Source organism: Momordica charantia (assembly GCF_013281855.1).
Source record: "Momordica charantia cultivar OHB3-1 chromosome 1 unlocalized genomic scaffold, Mcharantia_2.0 BLBB01000001.1, whole genome shotgun sequence".
Lineage (NCBI taxonomy): Eukaryota > Viridiplantae > Streptophyta > Magnoliopsida > Cucurbitales > Cucurbitaceae > Momordica > Momordica charantia.
Window position 1 is genome coordinate 13,034,497 of NW_028275157.1, and position 23,907 is coordinate 13,058,403.

Sequence of the window (23,907 nt, forward strand, 5' to 3'; positions counted from 1 at the left end):
GAGACTATATTTCAAGAAATTTAATGAATTAGATTAGATTCATGCTAAAAAAAAACAATGTTTTGAAAAGAAAATGAACGAAAGTTGAAAGCACAAGACTGATTTGAAAGTCTAGAACTCAAAATGAATCAAAGTTGAAGACTGATTTGAAAGTCTAGAACTCAAAATGAATCAAAGTTGAAATTACTGGAACTAAAATAATATTTAAACTTGGTAAAATAAAATAACTAGAAGTTTGAGAGGAATCACACTCCGAACAAAAGATTACTTTATTTTTCCTCTAACAACTATATACGGACAAATAACTACCCGGGAGATAAACATTTTCCTCTAACAGCTATATACGGACAAAAATAACTACCCGGGAGATAAACATAAGACAATGTAACTAACTACAGGTATAGCCATGCATAACCACCCGTAATCTTGTCTTATATGCAATTATATTACTGCAATTCATCTTTTATTCTATCGATAGTGTAGCTTACTACAGCATCTTCTCCAAAAATGCATTCAATTGATCCAATATAAATCCAACTTTCTATTCGAGGCTGTTTGAATGCTACAAATACAAGGTAAGTTTTCACTTAAAATATTTTTTTCCCTTGAGAATTATGCATAACTTACCATCTAGTGAACTAGTTTTTAGGGCCAACAAATCATCCTTTAGGCAAAGCAGCATCTGAAAGACAGTATAGCTAAGCTATGCATCTAATTACATTTCCATAAGCCTTCTCTTCTTATAAAATTTTGCTTGCATTTTCGAGATCGAAACACGTCCTCTAAGAAGCCTAAAAGTTTTCCTAGAAATATACAACACAAACCAAATGAAATTACAACCAATCCCATGACCAAGCAAAAACATGGCGTAACCTCAATTAGGTAATTGCAACTTTCAACTTAATCCTGCAGAGATTCATAAGTTCCCATGGTTAGCAAAGTACACACTAAACTAAATCAGTTGCTACTCATGAATTTATACTGGTTTGAAAGACAAACCTTTTGGCTCATAAGAATTTCGACTGCTATATTTACGTCCCCATCCGCCGCTGCAAGAGCAACTTCTACTTGGGTCTATTATAAGAATTACCAAATATTTTGAGTCAAAGTTGCCACGATAATAATAAAGGAATATATAAGAGCTCGTTTGGTAACATTTCTGTTTCTTGTTTATCGTTTCTTCTTTTTTAATAAATAAAAATACAACTATATTTAGTAAATGTTTCTTGTTTGTCGTCTTTACTTTTTTAAGAACGTGTTTGGTAACCATTTTATTGTTTCTTTCTTGTTCTATAGAATTTTAAATTGAAAAAAAAAATTTATTATATGAAATTTAATTTTTTAAATTAAATATTCGAAATTTTTATGTTAGATTTACTTCTTAATATTTATTATGCATAACGCCTTTTTATTTATGTTTTATCAAAAAACTAAAATAGAAATAAGAAACAAGAAACTTAATTTTGTTTCTAAAATTTTTACCAAACACTTATATTTCTCAAAAACTGGAAACAAAAAATGAGAACGTTACCAAACGAGCTAAATAGGCCTACATATATGTATTTTTCTAAAAGTATACCATAATGGTGTGTTATGAAACAAGTGTGTTGCCAACATAAACGTTGGTAGTACGAGTTAGTATTTTAGAAGTGTACAAAAAAACTCGAATTTTCTAAATTTGGTCTCTCAAATAGAAGCTTCCGTTTTGATTAATGGGCAAAATGAGTATGAAGAAAATGTAAGTCTAAAAGTAGCATGTATAAAGGCATAAGAAAGTTGGAAACAAATATCTAAAGAATGCAGGAAGGGGGTATAAAACCTCCTATGCTATTAGTAAAGCCGGCTGAAGTGGTTTACTAATAGAATTGACGGATAAGGCTACTAATTCTGGTAATAACCTTCTTAGGAAGGAAAAACTTACATTTCGAGAACTATACTAACGATAAAGTTGGAAGCAAATATCTATAGAATGCGGAAAGGGGGCATAAACCTCCTATGTTATTATAAAGCCTAAAGGCCAAAGGGGTTTACTAATAGAATTGACGAATAAGGCTGTTAATTCTGGTGAGAACCTTCTTAGTTAGGAAAGATTAGTTAGGAAAGACTTACGATTCGAGAACTATACTAATGATAATGGCAGTTTAAACATATAACACAGGGGGGTAAGGGAAGAGAGTATCTGCCCATCTATATTTCACTAAAATATTGTAGAACAAGAAGAAAAGGGATACTGCAATGATATGGAGTAGAAAGATTACCTTTTCAAAACCCATGGATACTAGATTCTGAATCTCTGCATCAGAAGCAACTGAGTTCTGCAATAAGTTTACAATTAAACCAAAGATACTATTTAACGAGCCAGTCGGGCAGGGAGGGAGAAGGGGTGAAACCTGATTTTGTCTCGGGATCGCTCGATCTACAACGGTGCTATCATTTTGCCTAACAGAATCAATAATAAAACTCTAAGATGTTGGGATAAGAAAACCAAGCATGGGACTGCATTATTATAGCACTGTAATTTCTGTATCAACACTTATAAAGGGTGTTTGGTTTCTCATATAAAATGCTTCTTCAAGAATGAAAAGCACTTTCTGAAAGTTATTTTAGTCGATGCTCCTGGTAAGAACACTATCAAATATTCATTAAGGGAACTTAGATATTTCCAGAAATTAGTTTCTTCTTTATATCTGCAAGCCTTTCAAACCACTGTTGGCATTTCCAAAGCATTCTCAAAGAGCCCCTTAATATAATTTGTTTTCTTGAGAGGAAAAGAATATAAAAAAAATATACATTCTTTCAGAGGAAAAAGTATATACAAAGTTCCAACTTTTCATGGTTTTAGACTTCTGTAAAATTGAAATACCAACATGGACACTTTTTTCGTCACTTTTACCAATTGCAAACGTCAACACATCATAGACAATGTCTAGAATGGCACAGAAAAAGTGAACAAGTATTAAAAGAGACTTCAAATTCTGACAAGATTGACTTTCAATTCACTTTAGAGTTTAGATAATTCATAGTACAAATGAAAAATCATATCGCGTCACCTTCCATCAGATGACTGATGACCTGCACCAGTTACTGCCATTTCAAGGGGACGGTCTGCAGAACTCCTATCCAACAACCTAGTCTGCAGGTTAAACTCTGAATCATCACCAGAAGCTGTTTGGTTGTGAGCAGAACCAAGTGTTCTTCCACGTCCGGGAAATCTGCTGTCTTGTTGTGGCTGTACCACATCAAGTTTCAAATCATAACAAGGCCAAAAATGAAAACACACTGAAATATTTAACGTTCACTTTGAATGATTTTTTTAATATCCAAATGAATAAGAGAGATCTTATTGATCTGTTCATGACTACAAGCCTACAAGGTTCCAGAAGCTTGCACTGTCCTCATTTCTTCAATCTCCACATGTAACTTATAAGTTCTCTCTTGTTAACTCCTAACAAATTAACTCACTCACTTGGCAAGTTATGACTACCAAGAAAACTAACCACCTCAATCAATGGTGCTAAAGGTCAACCAACCCACCCTGTGGCTTCCTTCTGGCACAAGTGAACATTACAGGTGGCTTGGGCTTATCAATACCCACTGTCCCAAATATTCACCTTGTCCTCGAGGTGACATAGAAAGATCTGGCTGATCTTCCCACTGAATGTGTACACCTCCATCACCCCACCTGAAGTTTGGTTCAAGGTTGGGACTTATTCCTTTTTTTTGAACAAGATACGAACTTCTCGTTAAGATAATGAAAAGGAACAAAAAAGTTCAAAGATACAAATTCTTGAAAGAGTGAAGAAATAAGTAAAAAACAAGTCAAAGGAAATGAAAGTACTTATTCCTAAAACAGCAAAAGTTTAACTGGAACTACAAATAAAATGAAAGTTCGGGCAAAAGAGACTGGGAGAATAGGCCAAAGTTGAGAAACAAGAAAGATGAGATATAGATAAGATTTATTCAAAAACATAACTTTATAAGCCACCATTCCAATACTTCGATAAGGATTGCAGTTTGTCCCCAACCTAAAAAATTCAATTCCTTTGCTCGCCATCCTCATAGAGCCTTCACCTTTTGCTGGACATGTGACAAATTGAATTAAGTCATCCAAGGCAGCATGACAATCCTCCAGGAGGAGTTGATCAATGAATGAAATAGGAGAAGATCCCGACACAGCATAGTAATGGCAAAGAAGCTCAACCATTGAGTAGATGGAAGGGAATAGCTTTGGTGGATACATGAAAAGAGATCTTATACTAGTGCTCAAGCCCATGACAACCATTCTGCAACTATCCCAGACTTCACGCAACTTTTCTGTAACCCTCTCCCTTCCCTTCATTCACTTTTATGCTAACCTCACTCCCCTCACGTTTGCCTTCCCATCAATTAATAACAGAATTACAAAATGTGGACCCTGCTACTTCTAACTACCCAAGCCCTATATAGCTCATACCCTTTGCATCGACTTCGTCTAGCAACCCAATTCTCTCATCCTCTTCTTAGAATATGTCAAACAAACCTGATATTTATCAGTCCATCAGTTTCATATTTTGAGGGTATGTTACAATTGGAAATGTATGACAAGTGTAACAGAAAAAAAAAACAAAATAAATAAAATTTAAAAAGAAAAAGAAGAAAAGTAAAATGTTGCCATTGCGCCACCAAACAAGGAAATAGAAAAAGGAGCACAGTAAAGAAATCATATTTGTAACAGAATAAACACTATGGATCGAAGGTAAATATTCTCATTCCTAATAAGTGAACATTACATGGCCTAACAAATAATTTGGCTTAAGTGGTTGTATTTTGTCTCAAGTTTCCCTGTTCTATCAGCTACCCCGTTCCAACTATTTCTACATCAAAAGCCAAATCATATATGTATGAAGTAGTTTTTAACCAATTTAAGAGAATAAGATACCTGAGTAACTGTCTCTCTACACGGCATCCATGAAGATAAGTTTCTCCAAATATTACCAAAAGAAACCCCACTGTTAAAATGGAAAAGGTAAAATGAAAAGACATGTTTGTAGTCAAGCAATTGTATAATAAATATATGATCAATGTAAGAATTTACTTGGACATGGTACTTTGGCCAGAATATGTTGGAAGTTGGCCAGAAGGATTTCCACCAGAGCACAGAATAAATTTAGGTCGCCTCACACAAGATGACTGCACCAAAATCAAAAAGGTTACAAAACTAGAAAGCAAGCAAAGAAAAATAGATCACCTTCTCAATAAAAATGAAAAAGGACAAAAAAGAGGAGAAAAAAAACTTTCTATATATATGCATTATGCCTATCAGTATCTATAGTAGTTGATGACCGGAGTAAAGTTCATAAATTTACTAAAACTTGCAAAGTCTCGTTAAATTTTGACACTGGTTGATGGTTTAAGAATATTTAATATCTATTAGATATAACTACTAAAAAGATAGAGTTTACATTCTGAAGATAAGAGGTAGATAATGGTCGATAGAAATATTATTAAATTTATTCTTTTTATTTTGTGATAAGTAAGCACTCCCATAGATAAGAATGAAAGAACAAAGCAACGTTAAGGACCAAACAACAAAGGAAACAAAAACTAAAGAATCCAAAAGTCGAAACAAGTTAAGTTAAGCATCCATTTTCAAATATTGAAAAAGGGTGCCCCAAATGATGCCCAAAGGAAGTGTTGAAGTGTGCAATATCACACAAGCAAGGTCATAGTTCTACAATCCAATCATGACCAGTTGTGTAAGGCTTCTCACTCTTCAAAACGGTTACTTGAATTTTTTTTTTCTCTCTTTTTTTCTGAAAAGGTGCCCAACTTTCATTGAGATAAAAATGAAATAACACAAGGGCATAAAAAAGACAGCCAAACTAAACCAAAAAGGAGTTTCAATCTAACACTTCCTTTCTGGAAGTGCATCTCAAGCCCCCTTTCGAGGTCCACTCAAAGGGACATAGACCGTACTTGATTACAATAACCTTATGCCATAAACAGTCAGGCTTCTGAGGAAAGCGCCATAACCACTTAGCCAACAAGGCCTCATTTCACACCCTCACATTGCCAATGCCTAAACCCCAGATCCAACGATGGTTGTGTCACCAAATCCCATTTAACTTAATGAGAACTCTTCCCCTCCTCTATCCCCTCCCACAAGAAATCTCTCATGAACTTTTTAAGGGCTTACCAACTGCGAGCACCATAAACAAAAATAGAAAGTAAATCGGAATTTCACCCAAGATATATTTGATAAAAGTTAGTCTACCCCCTTAGAAAAGAAACTTCTCTCCTAGAAGAAAGGCATTTCAAAACATTTTCCACAACCGAATCCCAAAAAAAAGCACTACTAGGATTATGCCTGAGGAGAAGACCCAAATAGGAAGAGGGAAAAGAACCAACCTCACACCCCACTAAGTAGCCCCACCTGTCCAGCTTAGAAGGATTACAATTAATGCGCCAACAAAAGAACGCTGTCAAGATGCCCTCTAGTCTCACCAATCACTATAACTATCAAGAACGCTAGAATCAACACAGTTACAACCAAAGTAACAGTAATAATCTCATTCGCCTTATTTCCAATGCAACAAAACACTTACAAGCAAAGAGGAAGACTCAATAGCAGAATAAAATGGCGTTCCAGGTAATAGAAAGTTTAATAGCCCATAAGTATCTGCATTGTTGACAAGAGAAAAACAGCATCCTTAGTTCCACAGAATAATATAGAAATATTTGGTGTAAGGATAGGCAAGTGGAAAGATAGAAAAAACTGACATGCAAATCCGGTCACTATGCCACATAGGTGCCCTAGAAATGAGACATTTGTCATTAGAAGCTGGAACACCAGCAACAAAATCCAAACATACCTAAACCACGCCACTTCAACCAATTATTAATGTGAATACCCAAGATATTTGGAATTAGTTTAATCATATTAATAACAATTACCATTGAGCAGGAACATTAAAGAGGCCAAAAACACTGCAGTGACAAAGGGAAGGGGAAAAAGAAGAGAAAAAGAACATGTTAGTCAACCTAAATGCATTTATCAATATTATCAAATATGATTACACAATAGGATTATCCTACATATAATTTATGTGCAAAGCTCATAAGAAAAATGGGTAATGTAATAGAGAAAAGACAATAATATCATGTAATATGAGTCATTGGTTTAAAATAATTACCTCCTAGATTGAACTCCACTCAAACTTGTCTCTATGACAATCAATGAAAACAAAATTCCAGAGAATCCTATGGCGCATTCATTCATAGGGTTCTCATAAGGACGAAAGGGGTTATAAGCCATGATAACTGCAAAGAAAAGATGAATAATAGCATTGCTTGTGGCTAGGAGAATAGTCAGGTAGAGCATGCGGACTGATCCCATGATTCTCTCGAGTTCAGAACCCAAAGGCACTAAAGCCAACATGTTGAACAAAACGTGAAGTAGTGAGCCATGGAAAAGAACAGACGTAAAAATCCTGTAAACTGCATAAAATAACCAAAGATCCTTAAGAACCACGAAAATAATTTACCTACTTTAATATATAACAACTGACAAAGTAATAAGGGGGGAAAACACAGAATGTATATATATGCCGTGTAGTCACAAAAAATCAGAAATTATAAATTAAGGAGCATTGGTTCTACCTAAAAGTGAATTATGTGTAGAGATCATGATACAAAGTACCAGTTCTGGGTAAGAAATACAAGTTAATCTAAAAGGATATCTTCATATATAATTTTGTTACAAATACTTCAACTTGTTCTACTTCTTCATTTGTCACAAACACGATACTAATTAGTATTTAGTTGAGACAGTATGCCAACTGAAAAATCCACCATGAAGGAAAATTTTCCTTCACGTAAAAATTATAGGATGCAAAATTTTGAGACAAATGTGTTCAAGTTGGAAACTGCTCTACTTGGAAGAAAGATCATATACAGGTATTATTTGGCTCAAGATATTTTTTTTCTTAAACAAGAAACAAACTTTTCATTGATAATATGAAAAAGAAGACAAATGTTCAAGGATCCAAACTTCTAATGAGAGCGAAAAATGACAAAAAAAGGGAAAAAAAAAGAATGAAGGCTCCAAGAATTACAAGAGAATAAAAATATTGAAGAACAAAACAACTACAATCTTGACAAGCTGAAAAATCAAAATCACTTCCTTCAAGCTGCAAAAGCTGGCTCAATATAATTGTCCGTCATAAATCCCAACAAAGCATGGTGCAGACTTGTGAGTGTGTGCATGTGGGAGCTTAAAGAGAGAAACAAATATATCATAAATATATATCAGGAACATGAAACAAAAGCACTACAAAAAGGAACTAAGAGAGAGAATGAGAGTGAATAACAGATTCAGTGACATAAAAAGCAACCACTACGTATTTGAAAAAAGAGAAATGTACCTTGAAACTTTGATAGGATTGCCGCAGGTAAGAAACATATTTCGGCAAATGAGTCATATCCAACCAAGAGACAGACCAAGTAAATGGTTCCACAGATTATCACAACAGCTGAAGTAAAGAACGGAATGCCATCCCACCATTGCCCCACCCTTGTTGGCAATCCTGCCTATCAACCACCAAAATATAAATGGAGGGGGTCATTATTATTTTCTTTTTTCTGCTATATTAGGAAATACATAATGATGCCAATTCTCAAGCTTTGACATTAATAATAATGGCCAATTTACTCTGGTTAAACAACTAGCTAGAGGGCAAAATTCAGTAAATGAACTACCCATACAGCAAAATAGAAAGTTAAGCAAATGTAACTAAAGGCCGGATCAGCAAATGTATAATGCAAGGCACCAAAAGAAACGGAATTTGCAGTGGGAGATTGGGTTTATTTGAGGTTGCAACCCTATGGACAAGTCCCCTGAATAATTTTGATACTGTCAACAAGGTGGAAGAACAAGATACCTTTCAACTGCCCCATAATTGTCGTACCCATCCTCCCTGTCTATATGTATTATTAACTAAATGAAAAGATTAGCAATAATATCAATCTCCAAACACAACTTCACTACTAGAACAATTGGAACTGCAGCTTCTCCATAATCCTCATTGAATCGACATAAAAAAAGTGGAAAGAAAAATGTCATATCCTTATAGCACGGATTATCTTCACTTGAAGCGACTTGGGAAGAACATAAATATGATAGTTGTGCCATTTCCTAGTTTGATTCATTAGAACAGAGGTGAACTTTGAGAGAGAGGAAATTACATCAGGATTTCGACACAGTCCCAATTCTCACTTTAAGTTTGTGTACTTCTACATTTGCCAACTAAGATAGCAATTCAGCGGCTATGAGATGGAAACCAGTTGCTTGCCAATGGGCTGAGCCAGCTAGAAGAAAACTAAAATAAAAAAACCCCTTGAGGCTGGATCCCTCGAACCATCTAATTATTTCTTTATATGTGAAATTTCGGAAGCGTATCAAACGCTTAATTAATCAACAAACTCAACTACGGTGGCATTTCAGAAACTCGATTAGCTAATTGTTTCAATACCTTATTTGTTAATTACGCGTTTCTTTAAACAAAAGCAATCAATCAAACACCCAACAACAACTCTTAAGAACCCCGGAAGAGTTATTTTCCAGCGAATTCGACGAGAATTAGCTTGCTTCTACAGTCATACGGTTCCTAAACGGGATTCCGACACTGTGGGCAAGATGAGGCCAAATTGAAGGTTGCATTGAAAAATGGTAATCGAAGTTTACCTCGGTGACGATGTTGGATCTCATCCTCTTGCTCGCAAATTCCCGCGAATTCTCAGAAAGCAAGACTGAAGAGTACTAAAAGCAAGTTCAATCGCTATGCAGAATGAATAGTTAAAAATTAACTCGTTTTATCTCCCGGGTTTTCTTTCAAAATCAATATGGGTCTCTTCGAATTCGTGTTCCTTTTCTTGTGAAATTAATTTTTGCCCATAGGGCTCACTAGTTCTTAACAGTTAACACAGCATCTATAATCAAAATTAATTTATATTCAATCTAAGTTGTTGATTTTTGGGAGAGTTGCAAAATTTTTTATTTTTTTAAGTATAAATGAGATCGGAGGTTTCAACTTGTAATTTGATTAGATATATATTAATTACAATTAAGTTAAAATAATAGCAAAAAAGTATAAAGGAAGGTTACCATCACACACCCTTAACCAATTATATCTTATATGAATATTTATACAATCAAATTTTCAAATTATAAGATTTTTAAATTCTATAAAATTTTGGTCTAAAGGGGCAACGGTGAATTGAGAGAAAATAGATTCAAATCCCATGAAGACTACTTACCTTAGGAATTAGTAATTCTTATGTGTTTTCCGATACAGAATATGGTAAGGTCAGACGATTACCGTGTGAGATTAGTCGAGGTGTACGTAAACTAGTTCGAACACTCACGAATATAGATAAAGGTTTAATTACAACATATTTTTTTTAACATGAGTTTAGTTCAACGATAATTGATATTAATTTTTTACTAAGAGGTAATGAATTCAATTACGAGAAAGTTTTATATATATATACACACACACGATAAATATGTAGAATCTCCGACCTTTTTAAGTAAATAAGTTATGTTTTTTTGTTAAATCTACAAAGTCTATATTTGTTGTACTACAACAAAGGGGAGTAATTAATCAAATCGGGATTTATATTGGTGCTTTTTGCAAGTATGCTAATATTTTTAATTATAATGTATTTGTCTCTAGTGACATTAAATTTTGATGACGAAAAGTTTGTCTTATATTATAAACAATTATAGGTTTGGGAGAAATTAAAAACTTCCATTTTTAGATAATATATATATATATTTTATTTCTATCGAGTATTATGCTATATAAATGATTCGATCCACCCATAATATTAAACCTTTTTAAATACAATCGCAAGAGAAAAATACTAAAGAAATAGTGGGATTTGTTTTTAATATTACTAAAAATAAAACTATTTTTAAGAATATTATAAATAGGGATGGCAACGGAGTTGGGCCATCCCTGTCCTCGCCCTGTCGAGGATTATTTCCCTATCCTCGCCCTTGAAATTTTGGGGTGGGGACGGAACGGGAATTCCCTATTATAAATATATATATTTTTTAATATTTTAATTAATTTTTTTATTACCAATATAAAAAGTGAATATAAAATTAATATCATTAATATTATTATATAAAAATAATAAAATATTAAATGGGGCGGGGATGGGGACGTGGATGGAACTCGAAATCATTTCCCTGTCCCAGGTCAAATTGGGGATTCTCCAACCTCGGGTTCGCAAGTTTTTTTTGGCCATCCCTAATTATAAACTACATAATAACCTTAAAAAATAACACTCCTTTAAATTTTCCACCTATTTTTTTTTCTTCCACCCTCTCGATAACTCCCACTAATTGGGTAAAAATTTCAAAATAAAAAGTAAAAAAGAAAAAAGAAATATATAGCGCGCACACATATAAGTTGAATAGAATTTTAAATAGCTATAATTTTAGGACTCTAGTCCTCCTCAAATCACAAATCTTCCAAATTGACGTACAATTCGATTGACAAGAGACGATATCCGTTATTTATTGTCCTACTTTTTTTTTTCAAATATGCATTATTTTAAATTAAGAAAACAAAATAGTAACATGACAACATGTCATCTCTTATCTCTTAACGCGAGCCCATTTCATATTAAAGTGGTCTCTTCATAGACATCTCCTTTCAAGTCGGGTCAATTAGCAAAAATTTAAAACAACATTACTACTAAATATTAAAAAGAATAGTTTTGTTTTAATAATATCTTAAAAAAAGTCCATAATTGTAGTGCTTGATAAAGTTTGGATTTATATAAATTATGGACCCTCAAATTTCAAAGTGTCAAATGTCCATCAAACCCCTTCCGATTGCGATCCACGCCACCGCCATGGCCCACGCAACTCTCACAGAAACCCGAGCGACTGAGCCAGACGACACCAGAGACACAGCGCCTTCTACTTCCTTCGCCTCAAATTCCCTGCTTTTCTCCTCTCCAATCCAATGGTACCCATTACCCATATTCAATTTCTTGTTTTTCTTTTTGAGTTTGGTTGGATCTAGCTTCAGTTTTTTGAACCCATTGCTCTGTGATCGAATAACGAAGTGGGAGTTTCTGTTCGTCTTCGTTTCGTTTGCTGTCGTGTTGTCAACTATGCTTGAGTTTCGTTCTACTGTGGAATTAGTGTATTTTGCATGTTTTGCTGTGGTTGGTGTTCTTGTGTGTTGATGCATAGTGCCGAGTGACCGATTGATTTATTTGGGAGTGAATCAGTGATTTTACTTCTTCCTGTAAGAATTTTAACGGGTGCTGTTTAATGGGTCTGTTGAACGTTTTTGTTTTGTGTTGTCTCCTTGAGTTTTTTTTTTTTTTTTTTGCTGCGTTATGATACATCAGTTGTTTTGATCTTCAGTTCCTTGGTATTTTTGGTTCGTGGCTGTTGGAATCTTGAATTGGATTATTAGGTGCTATTCTAAGATGAAATTAGCAGGATGAATTAATGAAAGAAAGTGTGGAAAGCTTTAGAATCTGCTTCAGCTCCTTGACATTGCAGATACAAATTTCCACCTAAGTTCATAAATCTTAACAGAGCTGATTTAGCTCTCCTCAATTAATTTTAAGTTGCCTCACAGTTGAGGAAGATATTATTTAACTCTTCTTCACTATTGTTACAAAGGTAGCACCAATACATTAGCAAATTAAAAAGCTGATACTGTTAGTAGAGTGTAGGGAATTAGAAATTTATCGATGGAGGCTGAGCATCTCGGCCGATGTAGTTCTAAAAGCTAATACTGTTTCCTTGTCCCAAGTTAAAAGCAAAAAGCCTCTTGACCAGTTCCTGGCAGCCAGAACAAAGGCTCAGGGATACGCTCTACACTTCCAAGTCCGACTGAAGACTGAACCAACCCTTCAAAATTCGGATATATTTACTCACTATAACCTTGTGTCCTAGACTCATAGTGACCCATTCCTAAGGCCACATTGAAATCATTCATTTATATTATAACAAAGTTAGTTGCTCCCCTTTAGGCTCCAAACTGGCCATTCACCCTTTTGCCTACTCCAACGATATGTAGAGCCTTCACGTTCAGAACTTACATTAGCTTGTATCTTTCTGAAACTTAAACCCTAGTCAATAGGCCTCTGGTTCAGTGATGAAGTTGTGGGTTGCCCTTCAATCAATCTTACTGCTCTTTTAAAGTTTCTAATGAACTCTAGCATCAAAACATGGTAGTCCCCTATATGAATAATTCTTAGCCCAATCAGTTTGCCCATGTAAAGCTGGAAAAAATCTCGATGCTTCCATCCATGCTATTGTACTTATATTAGGAGCAACCTAATAACTTGGAGAATCAAGAAACTATTAGTGAGGCCCTGGGCGAGTTCTATTGAATAAAACCTATCATTAGAGGCATTGGAGGCACAATGCCCTCGAGTCTTGACCTTTTCTCAAACTTTAAATAGGTAGGATAGTGCAGCTGTTTTGTTGATCTATGCCACGGAATCAAGAGCTCTATGTGGGCCATTTTTGGTAAGTAGAACAGAAGCCAGGTACAGTATTTAAATGCACACTAACCTAGATCTCACAAAGAGAGTTGGTCGATTAAGACAACAAGATGGTGGTCATGGGAATTGAAATCTGCTAAAGAGTGTGTAACAACTCACCTGCCAAATTAGTAATATCATCAAGTAGTGTTGAAGATTAATTTAGAGTTGTGGCTCATGGATGATGTGAAAGGGTATAGATTAAGATCTGCACCGAATTAAAAATAAGTCAGAAGAACCAGGGATGACTGTTGATATAACCAAGCTACCATAAGCATGGATGAAGATCCCATCATCATTTCTGCACGAAACATGTTGAGATATTGTAGGTTGTAGATATCTTCACCAAAGCTCTGCCAAGGATTCCTTTTGATGATTTGAAGGTCGAGCTAGGTTTCATCAATAGTTACAACCCAACTTGGGGGGAGCGTAAAGTTCTTGTTGCCTTCCCAGCCCACTGCTTACCCTTTTACCATTATATTTATATTTATTCTTCCTTCTTCTTTCCTTGGATATACTAGTTTAATATATCTGTTTACCTATTTTTCTTTTATTCGTGCCTTTTAGGTTTTTAGACTGTTGGATTTTCTTTTCTTATGCGCACAGCCAGCTTTTTCTTAAATTAGGGCTGTACAGTTTGGGGTCATTATGATGAAGAAAAAGAATTACAGAGCATAAATCCTAAACCATAAACTCTAACCCCTAAACCCATTGTTTCAGATCTTTGGATGCTCTTGGGTTTCTGATTTCAAGGTTATAAACAGTATCTACAATTTTCTTCGTGGTCACGGTTTAAGAGGAAAAGTAAGAGTTCTATGGATCAACATTGCAAGTAATATATACACATGTTTCTTATAAAAAAAAGAAAAGAAAAAGCACTGTTATATATGTGGATATTTGGTTTGAAAATAATCAATGGCGTTTTGAGAACAGAAACGTTCATTGGGAGAAAATATTTGATAGGACAAAGTTCCATGGGCTTCTTGGATCACTCTTTCTGAAGATTTTTGCAATTGCTCGTTTTATGAGATTAATTCTTGTTGGAAAGTTTTCTTGTTCCCTAAAATAAAATTTATTGTTCCCTAAAATTCTTTTTGGAAAGTTTTCTTGTAAATACTATTCAGATTGTTTAAGCTTTAATGTATTCTTCTTGCTGTGGGGACTTTTAGATTCACTCCCAAAGGAGTCTTTAGTTTATAACTTTTCAAATATCAATAAAGAGTTTGTTTTCCATTAAAAATAAAAGTACTAGAAAATTATTATTCTTGTTTGTACATTTCAGTGCGCACCAAAGCACATCATGCTTTATTTTGTATCCTAATATACCTACAGAAAACTTTTTGTCCGTTATTGCAATTTCAATTTGCTCTTCATAGCTCCTATCATGCTGTTTGTATTGAATGGAAACTTTTCCAACTTGGTGACAGTCTTAGATTTTGTGTTTTGATTGACCTCCAATTTTGTCTTTTTGTTTAATGTAGGCCTTTGTCAAACAGAACATTGAAGGATGCATAAAATGCATGCACATTAGCATATAATGCTTTGATGGACGATTCTGTAAGTTACATTTACTCAGCAGTTAATTTTTATAAATAGGTTCTTTATCGTCAATCATTCAATTGATTTATATGAGGCAATCATTTAGTTAGGTGTTATTCTTTTGGATTGGGTCATTTCTTATAGGTCAGTCTCTTTCTGTTTGGGCTAGTATTTTTTGTATGTCCTTTGTATATTATTTCATTTTATCTCAATAAAAGCTCGGTTTCTCATTTATTAAAAAAACAGATGCATATGGATATTCCATGCCCCCTCCCCCCTCAACTTCCTGTTTTTCGTATGCAGTTCGCATTCTCTCAAACAATTGATCATGGTTTGCCTTCTCAGACGTGTACTTTATTATTGTGCTTTCTCTTCACTATTAACTCCGCTCTCCTGCAGAGTAATAAAGCTGGAACTCGCTGCCAGGTTGGTGATCGGTCGACCAGTGATGTTGTCGTGAGGCTTAGAACAAAAGATGGTCGAGATGAATGGTTATACTGTCACTCCCATATCCTGACTCAACAGAGCAAGTATTTTGCCGATCGCCTTTCTGAGAAATGGCCAACATGCCAGATTCTTGACTCAAGAAACTGTGTTGAGGTTTTTTGTCTAGAATCAAACTTTGATCACCATGTAAATCTTCTACGCCTTCTCTATGTCATTATGGATATCCCAGCAGATGACTTATGGAATGATGTTCGAACGGTTCTCGGCATCCTCGGTGTGGCATTTGAGCTTGAGTGCAAAAACATTATTAGTGCTTGTGTGAATTACTTGGAAGCAGTACCATGGGAGGAAGACGAGGAGGAGGAAATTCTGAAGGTGATACCTCATATGGGACCAGAAGCCAAGCCAATTCTTGCTCGTCTCCAACCAGTCAATCCATTTCTTGTTAGACAGATATTTCTTTCCGCCCTTCGATTGGCTACATCATCCCCCTTCTCTAACATGCATGATCTCAAGCCCTCGGCCCAGGAACAAATTGAGTACATGCTAACTGATGACGATGACGCTCCGTTATTGATGGCTGATGCCGAACTAAAACTAGAGGTAAATGATTGTGTGAAGAGCCTACTAAAATATTTTAACAATCTTATAGAAATAGTACTTGATCCTTTACACTCTGATGGGAAGGAGAGGAACATGCAGGTTTTAGTTTTTTGTTTGACAGATTTATCTTGGGCATGTCGGATTCTAAAAAAGTTAGAAACTATGAAGGAGTTTGTCTCCAATTGGATTGATGCATCAAATAAGATAGTCAAGATGGTTGAGCAAGCGAGTGTAGCATCAGAAGTCATTGATACAAGGATAGGGATTATAGAAGTGGTAGCAAAGGTTTTAGAGGCAATCAAACATGGCTCGGTGATTCTCCCGACCCCAAAACGGGTTCACATGGTGAAGGTTTGGCTTCCTTTCGTGCGGACCACCAAATCCTTGATCGATAGTCTTGCTAACAACGGTGTCGATGATCTGAAACTCAAGATCGACGCTGATGTGTGGGAGTTGTTAGAGTCAGCATTCGTCTCGGTCATCCTCGCATTGCCATCAGGAGAGCAGGCAGAGATTATAACTGAATGGTTGCAGAACCAACATGTTATACGTTATCCAGATCTAACAGAGGCGTTTGAAGTATGGTGTTATAGGTCGAAAGTGGCAAAGAGAAGGCTATCCCTGGTAGGGGACAACCACGGTGCAGCAGCGACGAGCTAAGCTTCCAGCCCTCAGCTCGAACTCGAATGGTTTTGTAATTGTATTGTGAATTGTCATTCAACTCATAATTGTAAGAGCATGGGTTGGAAGCATTGTTTTGTGGAGGTTTTCTGGTTTTGCCTCCTCTTGTTTCATCGTAAAATTTTAGTCATAGTTAAACTGGAGGCATGTGCATTTGTCAGATTGAAAAAGAAAAAAAGTGGAAAAAAAGTAGCAGAAGATTTCAGTTTCATACAACCACTTATCTTTTTTAGTACAACATCCGGGAAAACAGGAAATGAGTAGATATTAATTATTGGTGAGCTATGTTCATATTGTTTACAACTACTAATATTAAAATGTATTGCAGTGTAGTTTACCTATAGGTATCGTCCACGTCACTATTAAATATTTGACAAGAATGAGAAATATAAATATAAATATATACAAAGTATATTTTTCTTTTTTTTTTCAGCTTTTTTTCATTTCTTCGTACTCTTTGTTTTTGAAAGAAACAAAGAATATTTCTTCATACTTCTCCTCGCGCTCTCTTCCATTCTCTTCTCTTTTTCCTCTCTTTTGTTGTATCTTTTTTCCACAACCTCTTACTTTTCAATGGCCCCACCCTAATTTTTTCCCCTCTACTCTTTATCCTCTCTTTTTCTCTTATTTTCTACTCTATCCTCGTCAAAGAAAAGCATATACAAGAAAATTGTATGCGCGTTGAAAACTTGAAAGAGTAGATAACTAGAGAGCAACAAGAAAATCAAGGGGCTTTCAGCAAAAACCAGACTAGGAGCTAACCAATATGCCACACTATTTGACTATTTATCTCATTCATTCAAACGAGAGGAATTAAGTCGAATTCAACCTATTCTATCACTCAATGATCATAATCAACTTTCTCTTGGGATTCAAAAATCTCTCACCTACCCATACCTAAATCTGCATGACCACAAAAAGAAATGCGAAGTAAATATAACAAAACTACCACATCAAAACACCCTCTTAAATTCATCAAAAATGAATTCCATAAAGCAAAATTGTCAAACACGCACTCTATTCCAAACTATGTTCTTCAACGGGATTAATAAAAAACAAGTTCTCCTCCAAAACCTATTAAAAAAATGTCTAACAATCTTAGAATTGTCAAGGATGTTGGAGTCGAACTCTCGCGTGTGTTCCATGTCATTGTAATGACATAGAACTACATAGTATAATTTACTATTCGGAAACGATGGATAGCTCGCTCCTTGGTCAAGCCGACCTATGATATCCATTACGATCGATCTTCATAGATACTTCACATCGCTTACCTCTAACTACTTTTTAAACAACACGCTACGATTTACTCGACTTTTGTAACAGTTCAATAGGCGACGACAGAGGTCTAAAACTTATAAATAGAGAGATCCGGTTCATTTACATATACATGAAACTATTCTCTCTCGAGTAATAGATTGGATTCGTACTAACTTAAGCATCAGAACTTTTTATTCTCTCTGTGTTAGTTGGCCACCTGAGTCCGAACTTCGCAAAATTTGTCATTTTTATGATCAAACAAAGTATAACCCTTGGTGATGATAAACTGTCAAGATTCATTAAATCTAGTTGTTTTCTACCTCAAAATCAATCATGAAATCAAAAAATTCTCCCAAAAGTGAGGATGGGTTTGGATGCTCATCCATAAAATATGAATTTAAATACAAAGGATTAACATTTATTCCATATTTTCTAAATGTTGGTTTAAAAAATTTACTTTCTAAGTCACAGAACTCAAATAACATTGCTTACTTTTAATAAATAAACCACTCAATCTATGTCATCCGAATAACACATTAAATTCGTTTCTATTTGAATTTTTGCAAATAACTGACTTTCTCCCTATCAATATACATTACAAAAGGAAAAAGAAAGAATTAAGTTAATACGATAAATTGAGTGTATGAAGTTCGACCCTCAAATCTGAAGTAAATAAGTAAATGTCAGTTAGTTGAGTTCATGCTATAGAAAAGAAAGAATTTGAACTTGTAATCTATGACATTGTACTGTCGGGCCAATTCGAAGATGACATAATAACCTACATCAAAGTATAGTACAATAATTTTTTTTTCCCTTGGGAAGAGGTATGTACAGAATTTTTCAAGTATACAATCAAATATCAATCAACTCAACTATATGCACTTTCAGAAAGAAATAAAGAAAATAAATAAATAAAGTTCTAAAGTGGATATGAAGATCGCAAACTCAAAGGCAAGCAAGAAGAATTCCGCCATGTCCGACCATGGAGCTTCAGAATCTCTTTGGCTTTCTCCTTCGCTTTACTTCCGGCGCCGACGACTTGCAGTAGAAAGCACAGCTTCGTCACAACTCCGAGCCGCAGCATCTCCTGGACGACGCTTTGGCTCGCGGAGAACTTCGCGACGGAGCACAAGATTCCGACGGCCTTCTCGCTTCCGAGCCAAGAAACTCTCAGAATCTTCTTCGATACGACGGCGAGCCCCGCCGCATGGTTAAGCAGCTCCGCCCGGCCGTCGGCGCACCCGCAGAGCAGATCCAGTGCCATCAGAATCATCTCGCACGCTCGCTTCTCCGACGAATCGAGGTCGAGGAGGAGATCGATCAGAACCGGAACCGCGCCGGCCTGAATCGCCTTTACTCTGTTTCTGAAACTCGAACAGAGAGTGATTAGAAGTTTCAATGCCGCTTTCGTGGCCTGTTGCGAGAACTGATCCTTCAGAACTTGAACGATTTCGATGAAGAATTCGGCGGTTACGCTAACGATCTGGATCCGATCGGCGACTTCGAAGATCGATTTCAATAGCATTACGGCGTAAGCGCGAGATCCGTAGGTTCCGTTCTGCAGGACTTTGATTAAGGACGCGACGAAGACGCCGCCATTGTTGCTGAGAAGAAATTTCAGTCCGGCTTCAGAGATTTGGAGTTTGTGAAGAATGCTCAAAGCCTCGTCGCCCAAATTTGCTAACTCGTCATCAAACGCATAATCTGTATTTAAAAAATAATAATCATAATAAAATTAGCTCTATTTTTATGATGGTTGAAGGTCATAGTTGGAAATTTTCGCAATAGAGGGGCAAATTTAACATCTCAAAATTTATGGATATATATTTTTTTTTTCTTCGTCGTAAGACCAATCTAAAGAGGTTTTAAAAACCGAGTACAAATTAATATATATCTCAAATTAATAGACTGAGTTCGATTCTTCACCCCACATGTTTGGTATATATCTCAAATCAATAAACTGAGTTTGATTCTCCACCCCACATATTTGATATATATCTCTAATCAAAAGGACGTGGATTCGATCCATTATTTCTACATATTGTATTAAAAAAATAGACTTTAAACAAATAACCTCTTAAATATGAATAATGCCGATGTGTTTACTACGATAAAAAAAATTGACAATTTTTTAGATTTTTCTCATTATTTTAGAAAAAAAAAATAATTAAGGTTTAAAATGATTCTGGGATTTACCTTGGTAGCTGGATTCCACGTTGATGGAATTACACACAACTCCGGCCAAGAACTCCACAACTCCAGCAGATTCCATGCAGCGTTTGTTTGTTTCATTCGCCGATGCAATGGATCGAAGTCGTTGGAGACATTTCTGTTGGGAGAACGGAGACAAATTCACATCGGCCAGAATCTTGACGACCTGCGTCCGGTCGACAGGAGGCTTCGGTGTCGGAAACCTCTCGACGCTGCCGCTACGAGCATTGAGAGTGCACCAAGCCTGAATCACTCGTCGAAGAGTATGGTTGGGAGTGAGATCGGAGTTCGACAAGACCACCTGTGTGACGGGGCACGTGGTATGTTTGTCGGAAAACAGCCACTTCTCAATGCTCTCCCGGTCGTAGGTTATGCCGGACGCCACCGTCACCGGATCTTTCATGATTTGCAGAGAGATGGGACAGAGAAAGAAAGGAGGAGTATCAACTTCAACTTGATTATCTTCTGCCATGGGAGAGAAAAATGAAGAAATAATAGAGAGAGAGAGTTGTTGGGAAAAGTTGTAAAAATGGGTTTGAATTGAAGCCGTAGAAGAAATAAGGGAGAACTTGGGGATTTATATATTATGCCAAAATTGGGTTGGCTGTTCAAATTGAGGAAGTCAAAACGCTGAAAAACAAAGATTATGAATAATGTGAAGGTGGTATTGCGGCTAGAAGTTATCTATATGGCCACCACAGCCTATGTTTTTATATTGGTCAAAATAGCATGAGATTCACGTGAGAAAATAACTATATTAAACTTATCGAGAAATTATTCGATATGATTGAAACAATATCGGTCAAGAATGCGGGAGAGAAACTAAAAGTAGTGTTATTTTTAATAGCAGATTAAATGGTAATAAGAGTGATACAATAATATAACTACGTAGGTATATTTGACGAGAAATTGAATATTGATGAGTCGGGTAGAAATTAATAAATTATTTATATTAATATTACAATTTAAATATTGGGTTTCCAAAAAAAAATCAAATAAATGAAAAGTCAGCACTCCGAATCAAGATTTATGCGGTACCCTATCTATGTCAAATAAAATAATACGGACAAAAAGTAACAAAACAACGGTACAACAAACTGCTCTTCTTGTAGTTGGATCTCCAAGTTTTTGGAATGCCTCAAATTCTACTTGAGCATTCAAATCTGGGTTTGAAATTCATTTATTTCTCTCATGGTTAAGTTGTTTTGGTTTTGGCGCATTTCATGTAACATGATTATATGGACTAAGATTATGAATATCCGATCCTTATGGACTAATCGAAAGGATACAAGCTGTAAATCTGGGTGGGGTGTCAAGAATTTGATCCTTTTTTTCCGGGCGTGTAGAGATCTTGCAACAAGTTCTACACTAGTTTAAAGTGTTAGTTAATTAATTACTTTTTTTTTTCCAACACTCTCCGCTTTCTTTGATTTTGTTTCTCACCTAAAATTACATCTGAATTTGAAGTCAAGCTAAGAATATGAATTTTTTTTGTTCATGACTGAAATATCGATGGAAATATTGACACATGCGGAATTTGGTCCGTCGGGTTTTTCTCATTTCCGCTAGATTTGGCACACGTTTTTTGAATGGGACAATTCCGGCTGGGGAAAGACGGCGGCAGAGAAAAGGATAACGTAATGACGCATTACATAATTGATAATTTCGTTGTTTTTGTTTAGGAGCTGCCTTTTCTTTTCCCTCCAAAGAGAAAAAAAAAAAAACAAATTGGTGGGAAATAGTCAACGAAAATGATCGTAGTAGGAAAACTCATAAATAAATTTCATTATTATTTCACAAAACTTTTTTTTTAAAGTTTTGTGATGAAAGAACGGCTCAAGAATCCATCAAACTTTTTTCCATTTATACGAGAATTTTAAATTTTCTTGAGAGGTAAATTAAAGGGAAAATTTTAAAATTTTAAAGTTTTTCTATATAATGTTTTAATCTTAGACCAATAGAGGAAAGAGCAATTGTTGTATTATTCCTTTGTTTTACGTTATGTCTTTGTTCCTAAGAATCAAGAAGGGTATTCATAACGTTTATAAATGTTGGGTTTGGATTTTCGTGGCGTTCTAAAAAATTGAATTTGAGTGTGCATGACGTTTAAAAATCATCACTACGATAAATTTGGATTTTCGTGACGTTTCTTGTGTCGTGACGAAATGTCCCATCAGAAAAAGGTGGTATATTCATGACAATTCATCAACATTTGTTCACGATGACAGTTAAATAATGTCACGTAAAATAAAGTTTAATTACAGTTAATAACCATCCTACAAACTCTTTTAATAACATTCAATAATTGTCAAGAAAAAGTCAATAAAATCCATACTTCCGTCAAGATGAATGTAATAATGACAACTGTCAAATGACACAAAAATCTTTATACTTATATTTATTAAGGAGAATTATTATTATTTTTTTTATATTTTTCAACCGTCACGAAAATTTTTATAATACAAATTTATTGTTACATTTCAAAAAATTTAGTGAATGAAGTGTCATAATAAAATTATAATCAAATAAATGAGATAAAAATAAAAATGATGGACTAAAATGGTCACCTTTTAAAAGTATAGGATTTAAAATAAATGCTTCTAAAGTATATGAACTAAAATGAATAAAAGTTGAAATTACAGGAACTAATATAAACGTTTTGAAAGCATAACAATCAAAATGAACAAAATCATATAAATCAAAATAGTATTTAAATAAAAAATCATTTATATCCAAAAAGCTAAAGTCCTCTCCTTTTTTAGGTTGACCTAGGGAAAATCATTTAATAATGATATACAACGAACTTGTCATAAACAATAAAGTATTAACTTTTTCAAAATGAAAAAAAAAAAACCAACAATAAAGTATTAATTTAGTTTTTTGTCAAAAAAAGAAAAAGAAAAAACAAACCAAAAGTATTATCTAGTATTCATCAAAATAATAATAATAATAATAATAAATATATATATATAACTGTAGAAACTTAATATAAAATTTTATTGCTCGTCAAAAATATATATGTAATTATCGTTGAGCTTCCCAACTACTCTTTGTTGTATTAAAAAGATAATTTTTAAAATTTTTTATGTTGATTCTTATTAAAATTCTTGGATTAGGTAATTCGGTAAAAAAAAATATAAAAAAAAGATTTGTTAACAGTTTTTTTTTTTAATTTCCCTGGAATGTATGGTAACTTTTGGACTAACTATTCTTCTTAGGATCGATTCAACTATTAAATTGCTGCTTTAGTAACACATTTGTACATTAAAACATTCCACTTAACTTGTTAATTAACCGATAAAATCTAAATCTTAAAATATTAAGAATTAAATTAAAAATCTCCTCAAATATAGGAATCATCTTATTACTATAGGTATCTTTTTTAACTTTAAAATATACTTAAGTATCTTATCCACGTGAATATGAAATTGTCGACAAATGTTAGCATTTTTTTTTATTCAACAACAGTCGGGAATAAATATTACCTACGTTTTTTTCTTCTTTCTCATGTTTCCTATCAACGGAAGCTTGTGTCCAGAAAAATTAAATTTGCAGTGTTATCTCAATGTTAAAATATTTCTACTTCTTCTACATCATCGTAAATAT

General features: G+C 34.7%; 3 protein-coding genes across 8 annotated transcripts; 1 reads left to right on the forward strand and 2 right to left on the reverse strand.

Moving 5' to 3' along the window:
- Positions 1–517: 517 nt before the first annotated feature.
- On the reverse strand, positions 518–9,905 carry RBL15 (RHOMBOID-like protein 15). Its single transcript, XM_022300492.2, has 13 exons — positions 9,722–9,905; positions 8,403–8,568; positions 7,173–7,476; positions 6,934–6,966; positions 6,760–6,851; positions 6,585–6,658; positions 5,075–5,169; positions 4,919–4,988; positions 3,051–3,229; positions 2,391–2,439; positions 2,259–2,315; positions 1,000–1,074; positions 518–906 (listed from the first exon to the last, which is right to left on the reverse strand). Exons 1-13 carry the CDS (start codon positions 9,743–9,745, stop codon positions 901–903), a joined length of 1,224 nt encoding a protein of 407 aa, XP_022156184.1. The 5' UTR covers positions 9,746–9,905; the 3' UTR covers positions 518–900.
- A 1,955-nt stretch (positions 9,906–11,860) lies between these two features.
- Positions 11,861–17,046, forward strand: LOC111023133 (BTB/POZ domain-containing protein). 6 transcript variants are annotated; one of them, XM_022300491.2, is made up of 4 exons: positions 11,861–12,020; positions 15,042–15,117; positions 15,499–16,149; positions 16,249–17,046. In XM_022300491.2, the coding sequence occupies exons 2-4, from the start codon at positions 15,106–15,108 to the stop codon at positions 16,807–16,809; spliced, it is 1,224 nt and encodes a 407-aa protein (XP_022156183.1). In that variant the 5' UTR covers positions 11,861–12,020; positions 15,042–15,105; the 3' UTR covers positions 16,810–17,046. The 6 variants fall into 6 exon arrangements, with proteins under 6 accessions (XP_022156183.1, XP_022156178.1, XP_022156179.1 ...); XM_022300487.2 differs by adding an exon at positions 14,281–14,364 and having other exon boundaries at positions 11,867–12,020; positions 15,499–17,046; XM_022300488.2 differs by lacking the exon at positions 11,861–12,020 and adding exons at positions 12,168–12,305; positions 14,281–14,364 and having other exon boundaries at positions 15,499–17,046.
- A 1,749-nt stretch (positions 17,047–18,795) lies between these two features.
- On the reverse strand, positions 18,796–20,836 carry LOC111023178 (E3 ubiquitin-protein ligase PUB22). The gene is made up of 2 exons (XM_022300554.2): positions 20,287–20,836; positions 18,796–19,794 (listed from the first exon to the last, which is right to left on the reverse strand). The coding sequence occupies exons 1-2, from the start codon at positions 20,771–20,773 to the stop codon at positions 19,010–19,012; spliced, it is 1,272 nt and encodes a 423-aa protein (XP_022156246.2). The 5' UTR covers positions 20,774–20,836; the 3' UTR covers positions 18,796–19,009.
- Between the last annotated feature and the right edge of the window lie 3,071 nt (positions 20,837–23,907).